The sequence below is a fragment of the Lupinus angustifolius genome, chromosome LG02, assembly GCF_001865875.1.
Source record: "Lupinus angustifolius cultivar Tanjil chromosome LG02, LupAngTanjil_v1.0, whole genome shotgun sequence".
Classification (NCBI taxonomy): Eukaryota; Viridiplantae; Streptophyta; class Magnoliopsida; order Fabales; family Fabaceae; genus Lupinus; species Lupinus angustifolius.
The window spans coordinates 3,016,058-3,027,469 of record NC_032010.1 but is presented as its reverse complement, the minus strand read 5'-3'; the positions used below and the strand labels follow the sequence as shown (position 1 = coordinate 3,027,469).

At 32.3% G+C, this 11,412-nt stretch overlaps 1 protein-coding gene across 1 annotated transcript; it reads right to left on the bottom strand.

Annotated features, from left to right (window-relative positions):
* LOC109325845 (disease resistance protein RPM1-like) lies at positions 3,457-6,371 on the bottom strand. The gene is made up of 3 exons (XM_019558443.1): positions 5,560-6,371; positions 3,711-5,508; positions 3,457-3,510 (listed from the first exon to the last, which is right to left on the bottom strand). The coding sequence occupies exons 1-3, from the start codon at positions 6,369-6,371 to the stop codon at positions 3,457-3,459; spliced, it is 2,664 nt and encodes an 887-aa protein (XP_019413988.1).

The window sequence follows — 11,412 nt, the reverse complement described above, 5'->3', positions numbered from 1 at the left end:
ATCTGAGAACATTATGTTAACCTCGTATCCCTCTCAAGAGGAAATAAGATCTGTTGTGTTTGCAATGAATAGGGATGGGCCCCCTGGCCGTAATAGGTTTGGTGGCTGCTTCTATCAGACTTTTTGGTCAATTGTTGGAAAGGATATATGCAATGCAGTTCAGCAATTCTTTATTCATGGTTGGCTGCCCCCTAACTTAAATGCTAATTCTGTGGTTCTTATACCTAAATTTAAGGGTGCTGATTCAATTGAAGAATCCAGACCTATTGCAATGGCCAATTTCCAATTCAAAATCATAACCAAAGTCTTGGCTGACAGATTGGCTACAATTGCTCCAAGGATCATCTCCAACCAGCATAAAGGGTTCATAAAGGATAGGAAAATTCAAGATTATATTTGTCTTGCCTCTGAAGCAATTAATTTGCTAGACCATAAGGTATTTGGTGGGAACATGGATATCAAGATTGACATCAACAAAGTATTTGACACCATTGAATGGGAGTTTCTTCTTCAGACATTAAAGGCTTTTGGTTTCAGTAGGAAATTCAGAGATTGGATTAAAGCAATCCTGCAATCAGCTAAACTTTCCATCAATGTCAATGGGCAAATGGTGGGTTAAAACAATCCTGCAATCAGTATGTTGATCTATAGTTTCCACATTTATGCTTGGCCTGCTAACCTTCTTAATCACTTAGACAAATGCATCAGGAACTTTGTTTGGTCTGGCAATACTTCTATCAAAAAGCTTGTCACAATTGCATAGAAGAAGGTTTGCACTCCTTTAAATGAAGGAGGTTTGGGCTTGAAGTCAATCAAAAAGCTCAACCATGTTGCTTTGTTGAAGCTTTCTCATGGGAGATGCTTCACACTGAACAAGATTGGGCAGTGTTTTATAGACATAGGTTTGATAGTTCTTCTATCCCAACAGATAGATACTTGAAGTCCTCCATTTGGCCTGGTATAAAAAGAAACTGTAACATTATGCAAATGAATTCTGTTTGGATCATTGGAGATGGGGAAAATACAAACTTCTGGTTGGATAACTAGCTTGGAGAAACTCTGATGAACTTAATGCAATTACCAATTAAAATTCATTCTACTCTAACTGCCAAGGTTGCTGATTTCATGGTCAATTCGAAATGTGCCCTGCCTACTCTTTTAGTGGATAAATTCCCCAACGTCACACCCAAAATCAATCAAACCATCATCCATGTGGGAAAAGATAAACTCATTTGGCAAAATTCTAATTATGGTATATTATCTCTGAAAGAGGCTTATCAACACATGAATCCTGGTGCTAATCAGCACAATTGGGGAAGATCATTTGGTCTTCTGTTATTCCCCCTTCAAAATCATTCACAACTTAGAGACTAATTCAAGAGAAAGTGCCAACTGATGAGAATCTAAAAAGAATGGGATGTTCTTTGCCTTCAATCTGTGACCTCTGCAAGAAATCAGAGGACTCTTCTTCACACTTGTTCTTCAACTGTCCTTTTTCAGTTTTTCTATGGAATTGGTTAAATAGGATTTTCTCAATCAATTTGGACATATCTTCAATAATAACTTTACTGAAGTCGAATCAAAGGGGCTGGAGCAACCAGGTGAGACAAGTTTTGATAGCTATTATTATTCATACCATCAATTTAATCTGGTTTTGCAGGAATCAGTCAAGGTTCAAGGACAAAACCATCACTGTTAATTTAGCTTTATCTAAGTTGAAAGCAACAATCTCTTGGTCGGGGAACAGTTCTACTAAGTATTGTCACAACAATATCCATGACTTGTCCTTGCTTAGTGAGCTTCATATCAAAATTAACTACAACTCTGCTCCTGCAATCTTGGAAGTCCTTTGGCAACCTCCATCTTTAGGGAGAATTAAAATCAACACGGATGGTGATGCTAAAGGTAATCTAGGACAAGCAGGTGGAGGTGGAATGTTTAGGGATCAAAACGGAATGGTCAAGGCTTGTTTTGCTTGCTACAACGGATTGGAAAATGCTCTTTTTGCTGAGTTAAATGTTGCCATGTTGAGAATCAAAATTGCTCACAAAAAGGGTTGGTTAAAAATTTGGTTGGAGTGTGATTCAATGCTTATCATGGACATTATCAATCAAAAAGCTATAGTCTCGTGGAAGCTAGCCAGTAAATGGGGTTTGTGTCAAGCAATGCTAGCATCAATGGATATCATAGTTTCGCATATATATCGGGAGGGAAACTCAAGTGCGGATAAACTTGCCAATTATGGAATTTCGTCCATGGTTTACACTTGGTGGAATCATGCTCCGAATTTCATACATGACAACGTGAATAGGAATAGTTTACAATTACCTAACTATAGGTTTATATCAATGTAATCATCTTTGTAACCTTTGCTTTTATTTAATATAGTTGGTGGTGCCTTGATACCACTGGTTTAAAAAAATAGATATTCTAATTGTAATTTCAAAAGTACTAAGTAGAAAATTGTAATTTCAAATTGTGGAAGATGTTGTGGTTCAATGTTATGTATGTGGTCTATCTGAATTATGAGAAATGAAATAATTTTTATAGATAAGATAGTTAGTTTTGTTCACATAATAGATTTGATTCAAACAAGGTCTTGGTCCTGATTGTAATCAAAGATCAGTGTTTATTAACTTGTATAATCATCCTAGAGCTTATATTTCTATCTTATCCAAAAATATTAAAGAATAATTTTTTGTTTGTATTATTTAATACATATTTAGCATTCTAGTGAAGGATTATCCATATGGAATTGGTCATCTGGAAACTGATTGTTATTTGATGGAAAACCCGTACATTTTGATTGGCTCATTGTAGTTGTAGGCATTGATGATGTAGGAAGTTATTGGCATCAAGTTATCCATGCCAGTAAGAACATTGATGGTAGTAGTTCAATGGAATATGAGAGACCAGTTAATAAATATTTGCACACTACCAAATCTTAACTAATGTGTACATCCTATAATGAATAAAGATCTTCTCCAATAGAGATGAAGTTATTGGTTTTCCTTTTATTTTTAATAATAAAAATGTGGTTTTATTATATAAAATAAAATTATCATTCCATGATTTTTATTCTCTTATAACATTCACAAAGTGTTACAGAGTGAAATGTTTTATTATGTTTTGTTAGTAAGTACAGGTGAAATGAATAAAAAAATAGACATAAAAAAAAGAGAGCAGCAGAAAATATAGGAAGGAGTAAAATTTAAGGAAATAAATAGAGAATCATAAACCAAGAGAATGTGAATTCTAAAAACTCTTGAATAAGAAAGTCTTATAACATGCTTAACAAATAATACCTCACATACAAAATCCAATCAAAAGCAACAAGTTTAGAATCACTCATAGCACACTTAAAGATATCATATGTGTTTGTGAAAGAAAGCAAACGCCACACTTATTCTTTTTATTAGGGGAATGAAACAACAGAAAGACACAATAACGTTGTTGTTAAATGTAGCTATAAGAGTTCTCCGCCCGATCAGCATGGATGTGTTGTAATCCCTGCAAATTGAAGGACAATAATCAAATTATTTCAAGAATTAGATAAGTTGTGAATATAAAATATTAGTTTTAACATTAAAACTATCAAACCAGTCTCAATTACATTTAGTAACATCATTAATTAATTATGCAGTTAATAAAGTAATAGATAGAAGGAAGTTGAAAATTCACCTTCTTCAAAACATGCATTAATAAAGTACTGTGCCAACATTGTTGTGGATCCAGACATTTCCTCGTACGCGATCCACAAATTCTTTTGGCATCTCCTTAATCCATAAAGTTTCAAGATTGTGTAAGTTATTCATACCATAGGCAACCTTTTCAAGGTTGGGGATATCTTGTAGCGTCAAATGTTTCAGCGATGGCAATGCTCCTTCACCAATATAGATGTAAGTCAAACTCTTCAATCGTATGAGTTCTAGATTCTTAAGTTTCTGAAACATTCCACTTACAAATTCAATATATATACCATCATATGCATCCCAAAGATGCAAGGACAACAAATTTGGTAGATGCTGGAGCGATTTCATTGGATCATCATTTAACTTGGAGAACCTCAAGGATAATCTAACCAGATTTTTGTGCTTCGGAATCCACTCTGAAAACTTATCCAGCTCCCCTACTAGTTTAAGACGCTGAAGTATAGGCAAAGGTGGAATATCCCAATAAATGCATCTTTTCGTTGAATGAATGTACAGATTCTCAAGGTATTCCATCTTATTTATTGAGTAACACAAACATGTTACATATTTATGGTAATATTTATAATGTCTACCTTGAAAGTTCATCAAGCCCAATGATCTTAACTGCTTCAAGTGTCCAAGCTCTATAAGTTGATGTTCATCCCACCTCCAAGTGTCCACACAATATAGTGTTTGTAGGGATTCAAAACCTCGAATACCTATCATTATATTTGAACATGGAAGTAGAAGATGTCGTAGCTTCGTAAGCTTCTTAATTTCACTTGGTAACTCCAGTACATTTGTCCACTTTAGATCCAAAGTCTCTAGGTTATAGAGGTTACCAATGGAATCTGGAAGAAACTCCACCACCCCAGTAAACCTTAAATACCTCAAGTGGATTAAACATCCTAAATCTAGAGGAATCCTATCTATCCAATCATATTCAAATACCTTCAATCTCCTGTATTTTGTGGGGATCATCTCCGCAAACTCTTTTTCTGACAATCCTTCATTTCCGAAAATATGAATCGATGTAATGGACGAGGCTTCATTATTGGCACCCTTCAAATCATCATTTTTGAAATTGGTTTTTATTTGTAAGCGTTGAATTCTTTCATTAGACATTGACCGAACAACTTTATTGTCACTAATAAAGTGACAAAAACCTAAAACCTTAATTTTCATAAGGATCATGTCATGTAATAGGCCATGGACACGATAACTTTTAGGTTTTCCATCAACACTAAATGAAGATGTTTGCACCAAATTTCTTTGGACTAACTCTTCCAAATATTGTTCACCAACTTCCTCTAAAGTTTCAAGTTTTTCGTCAAATTTAATGAACTCCTCAGCTATCCACAATCTAATCAATCTTTGAGAATTGACTTCATAGTCCTTAGGGTATATTCCAAAGTACAAGAAACAAGACTTTAAATAATAAGGCAAAACATCATAACTAAGACCTAAAATATTAGTTATACCAATTGAGTTAGGATACTTGTCTAACTCATTGATCACATGTTGAAACAACCTTTGCCATTTGTGAGAATTTTTTTCTTTGGAAGCTAAAAGACTTCCGATGGCAACAATTGCCAAAGGTAGTCCCTCACATTTTTCAACAATCTTAGATGATATATCCTCGAGACCTGTTGGACAAAGTCCATCAGGTTCATTTCGGAATGCCTTTTTATAGAAAAGTTCCCAAGATTGTTGTGGTAATAAAGGTTGCAGGTTGAGAATATGAACAAGAGAAGATGCCCTACATAATTGTACAACATTCATGATCCTTGTTGTAATCACTATCCTACTTTGGTTTCTATTATCAATCACAGCCGATTCAATCTCACTCCAGAAGTCTTGACTCCACACATCATCAAAAAAGAAAACATACCTTTTTTGTCGCAAACACTTTCTCACCTTTTTGGTCAAGGACTCTAGATCCATTTCAGAAACACCCTTTTCGTTTTCATCCAACTTCTCCAACATGGCCCTCAACAATTTTTGTGCAGTGTAATCCTGAGACACCGTAATCCATGCATGGCAATCAAAGTCTCCAATCACCTTCTTATAAACTATCTTGGCAAGTGTGGTTTTCCCTTGCCCTCCCATTCCCACCACAGCGATCACACTGCGTTCTTCTCGTTCCTCTTTCAACCAGCCAATCAAGTTATCTCTAGGAACTTCAAACCCGACAACATCATCTTCCTTAACATAAAGAGCCTTCCTTCGTAGGGCATGTTGTGGTGCTTGGCTTCCACTGCTTGATCCTTGTTCAAAACAAGATATTTCATTGATTTCATGAATACTTGATTTGATGTCTTGAATCTCATAAGAAATTCGAAGACGAGGGATCATAGTTTTTATGAAGTTAGCTGTAGCATAAAGTACAGCTATACATCCAAGATCACTTGGAGGCTGTTGTTGTTGGATGCTCCTATAATCTTCAGTGACTTCTTTTATACGAAGAGTTTCTTCCCTTATATGCCTCAACTTTCTTTTCATTCCATTATCATCAATGTTTTCTTGTTTAGATGCTGCAGCCATTCTATCTACAGCATTAATAGAGATTTGAATGCTTTCAAGCTCTTCATTGATCTGTGCAATTTCTTTGGGTATACTTCTCAGCAGTTTCCATACATCCACTAATTGTGGAAAGAATTTCGCTACCTGATCACACATTTTTGGTCTAGCTCTGATATTTGGTGTATGTTGAGAGGAGTATATTACTATGTTCATGATTATATAGCCAAAAGTATAAGGTAATGACCAAAGACTTAGTCATTCTTTAATAATAACTATTGAGCCAGTTGCATTTAGCTAATTTTTATTATGATTAAATAAACAATATTGCTTAGTCTTCTCTTATTAGTTGGAAGCTAATGAGAGTATCATATTATTATGTCATGATTATATAAGCAAAAATATAAGTAAGGACCAAAAACTTAGTCATTCTTTAATACTACTTATTGAGCCAGTTGTATTTAGCTAATTTTTATTATGATTAAATAAACAATATTGCTTAGTTGTCAGCTAATTAATGAGAGTACCATATTACATTGCCAAAGTCCAGGCTAAGTAATAAGTCTAGACTTTTAGTTTTCCTGAGTCATTCTTAATATTCATATAGCACCCACTTGTATTTAACCTGCATTCTATACTCTTATGAAGCTTCCTAATTATCACATTACATGCTTTATCATATAGTCCTTCATTATTAAGTTTTTTTTTTTGTTATCATTCATTATTAACTTAATAACATTCATACGAGTAAATTTATGAAAACAACTTTGAAAATTTTATAGATGTTTTATAGTAAGGATGAGAGAGAATATATAATATACTAAACATCAATTCACACGATAAAAATATAAAATGAAACACATAAAAAAAAAAAGCAATCATGTATAGAACCTTCAATTTCATATAATAAACTACAAAGTATAACCTAAACCCAATGAAATTGTATATGGCACAAACGATATTAAAAAAACATGGTTACATGGAGACTTGCTATGTGGAAGCAGAAGCATATTTTATTTGAAGGGAGTGTAACTCTTCTAAAGGTTGTCATTTATAATATTCCAATTTATCTTATGTCTTTATATATAGCTTCTAAGAAGGTAATAAAAAAACTCATTAATCTTCAAAAGGAATTTTTTGTGGGAGAATAAAATAGGTGGGAAGGATATTATTTGGGTTCCTTGGTCAGAGGTTTGTAAACCAAAGAAGATAGGTGGTTTGGGAGTTAAAGATTTGACTAAGTTTAATGAATTTGAAATTAGGGAAGTGAAATTTGAGAAGATTGACATGACCAAATTCTCTTTGGGGTCAAATTGGTATCTTTTAAGCATGGAGCGGATCTGGACACATCTGATTCAAATTCATCGTCCAGGTGGTGGAGGGATTTGAGTAGGGTGAATGAGTGGATGGTGCTGCATGTGTGGAAGGAGATAGGGATGAAACTACAACTCTATTCTAGATGGATGTTTAAAGACATATTTCCCAGATTATTTAGCTTTGAACAAATAGACTTTGATTGATGATTATGGTGTTTGGATCAACGACTCTTTGAAATGGAAGATCGATTGGAGAGGCCTTTGTTGTCTTGGGAAGAAGATGTTGCGGCCTGATTGTATGATATGATTAATCCTCATTCCTACAAAGAGGGATGTTCTTGACTCTTGGAAATGGGATCTAGGAGCTTCAGAGAGTTATTCAGTAAAATCAGCGTATTTGGCTCAATTAGAATTGGATGAATTTTCTAGGCAGAGTCACCTAAAAAAAGCTGGATATCATGTGCTCATTCAAATATTTGTTTCATTTGGAAAGTTTCTAGAGGGAGATTAGCCATAAAGGATGAGCTTTCATAAAAGATACATTATTGTCAACGGGGAGGAGTTGATGTGTGTCTTTTGCAGGGATAAAATTGAATCTCTTGATCATCTTCTGGTAACTTGTGAAGGGTTCTTCTCCTGGCTTCAAATCTCTTTGAAGCTTCCAAACACTACTTTTGAATTGCTAAAGCTAAATGATTCTTTTTGTAAAATTTTGAAAGGTAGGAACTGGTGGTAAACTCTTTCGCTTTGTAACTATGTGATTTATTTGGGTGATGAAAAATGATGCTATTTTCTTTTTAGTTATATTAATATTGTGGATTTGTGCTAACATGCAAAATGATTGTTATTTTAACCAAATATATTATCTCAAACAACTATATAAAATTGTCGAATTCATATGACTTACTTGATATTCTTTTAAGTAACAAACTAATTGAATTTGGATTGAAAAAAGATTTTGATTGAGTGAAATTATTAAAATTAAACTAATAAGCAATTCAAAGATACCAAATTCATAGATGACGAACACAATTTCTCTATTTATTATCTAGTATCCAATAATGACATTCATATATAGTTATTCATATGATTTCTCTACCACCGGTTCTTATTTGTTTATCAATTCTATGAGTAAATAGATCAAATGACTAAATAAAATTAATTCTCAATTTATTGACAAATTAATCATCTAATCATAATAATATGGGTGTTAGAATGACGAATTCAACTAATCTTATTCCTAGGTATCAATATATTAATAGTTGATGTATTCTAAATCTAGTATAAATATGGAAATTCTCAATACTCATCTTTAAGCCCTAGATCATGCATTGAATGATCAAACCAAAACAAACATTAAGAATAAGAATAACTGAGGAAAAAAATAAAATAATATTAAACAATTAAATAATCATATTAGACACATTAAATTTAAGTAATTATATCTAACGTCCAACAAAGAATGTAGGTAAGAGACATAGAAGATTATTTCACAACCAAAAAGATAGCTCAAAATTAATTTTGAAGAATAAAATAATATTAAACAATTAAACAATCATATTAGACACATTGAATTTAAGTAATTATATCTAACGTCGAACAAAGAATGTAGGTAAGAGACATAAAAGATTATTTCACAACAAAAAAGATAGCTCAAAAATAATTTTGAAGTTTTCAAGAACAAATGACAAGTAAAAACACATGGTGCCATGATAAGGAATTTATCAGAACATTAGAGTTATAAAAAATTGATATTCAATTACTACATTCTTATAAATTTTAAAAATTGTTGATTTAGAAACTATTATTGTTTAGTAGACTTTCCAAAAAAACCCAATTTTGACCTGTGCCTAAGGTTTTTTAAGCAATGTAATTGATTACTTACGAAGAAAATAAGTAGACATTTATATATACATGTTAACAATGTACAAAATAAAATTCATTTCACCTTCTTATAACAATAAGATTAAAAATAATTTATTCTCTTGCAACTATGAAATCCAAAAAATCATATTTTTCAATTATTCTAAAAAAATTGGATAACTTATTAACATGGAAATCCTTTTAATTAGAAGCTATTTTTATGAAAATTTTATGAAATTAACATTACAGTTACATAAATAATTTCCAAAATAATAAAATTAGTGAAAGAGTATCCTGAGGATAATTATATGTCATATGTAAGAAGTAAGAGTTTTAAAAGGTTGTAAAAATATTTATATTTAAATTTATAGAGGTCATGAGAAAATATGTTTGAAATTAAATGCAAATGTAAAAAATAAAAAGTGTAATATTTATGCACTAATTGTATAAAGATTTATATATACATAGTCAGTGCATCATTCACCATTCATTTGTATTACTTTTTTGTATAGTCAATAACGATAGAACATGAATGATAGATGATACAGTGACCATGTATAATAAGATTAAACGAATAATCATGTTAATGAAGATTTTACACTTTCTTAAAATCACACACATTGATTATAATATCAAGAAGGAAATCATTATATTAATTAACACTTTCATCTTCCTTAATATCACATGCATTGATGATAATATCAATAACAAAATCATCATGTTAATTTAGACTTTAATCATCCTTAAAATCACACGTGCATTGATTATAATATCACAAACATATATATGAAGTTAAATAACAATCTAAATTTTTTAAGTGAAAAGTATCACCTAGAAGATATGCATGAAAATAATCATTACATTTAATCATAAAAAACAACTATTAATCTTTCACAAAGAAGCTAACAATATATTAAATTTTTACCAATAACGCGGTGGTCTAGTAGTGTAAGGTCCCGCTAGATCCACCGGGTGACTAGAATGTTAAGGGTTTGATTCTTGAGAGCGACATTTATTGGGAAGGACAATCATATACTCCGGAATGGATTAACTCCTTACCTAGAAGGTGAGGAGATACCCTTAGTAGTACCCAAAAAATAGATTAAAGTTTTTTATACCACAAGAGGACAACACCTAACATATTCATCAGAACCTAACATATTCATCAGAAATTTCTAAGTAGACTAATTTCCAAGCAAATCATAACTTAGTTTTTTCATTCAAATTAATAAATTTACTACAATTAACCATAACTAAGCAATTCATAGCTCAATTTTGTTTTTTTGTCATAACTAATATGTTGAGATGGTGGGATAAAAAAGTTGACCTACTAATCTTCTATATAAAGAAGGATCTAAAATAGGTTTGCCTCGTTGAAGGTGCAATTCAATTGATGGATTAGAATGGGTCTTGGCAGGTTTGGACCCAAGGCAATCAAAATCTTCTAAAATTGAAAGGGCTTATTTCCTTTGATTGAGATGAATTTCTTGCTTGAACCTTGCTAGTTCGAGATCCATGAAGTACCTTAATGGGCCTAGGTCTTTGATTTTGAAGGATTTGTGTAATACATCTTTGACATGATTGATGTTTTTGAGACTATTGTCTGTAAGAAATAATAGTAAAAGAGGTAGTAGTTGTTTTAGTAAATGTGTATGATTTGCTTGGGAATGAGAGAAACTTAGGGATAGCAAAGTGGAAGAGTGTGGTGTGTTATTTTGTGTTTGCTTGTTTGAGACCATAAAGTGATTTCTATAATTTGTATACCATAGTTGAGGTTGATGGTAGAAAATAAGGAGTACATGTCATATACACCTCTTCATGTAAGTCACCATGAAGAAAGGCACACATTGTTCATATCACTTGCGCAAGGAACCAAGATTTGGTTGTAGCAAGGGCTAAGATAACCTTAACAGTTATATTTTTTCACCACAGGTAAAAAATTACAAAATAAGCAATATCTTTCATTTGATTGTATCCATTAGCTACTAACCTAGCCTTGTATCTCTCTAAAGTACCATCAG

Coding starts and splice junctions, on each gene's coding strand:
- LOC109325845 (XM_019558443.1), bottom strand. CDS start 6,371: ATGTGTGATCAGGTAGCGAAATTCTTTCCACAATTAGTGGATGTATGG. Junction 5,509..5,559: donor GTTTTCTTTTTTGATGATGT/GTGGAGTCAAGA, acceptor GATTGATAATAG/AAACCAAAGTAGGATAGTGA. Junction 3,511..3,710: donor TCCACAACAATGTTGGCACA/GTACTTTATTAA, acceptor TTCAATTTGCAG/GGATTACAACACATCCATGC.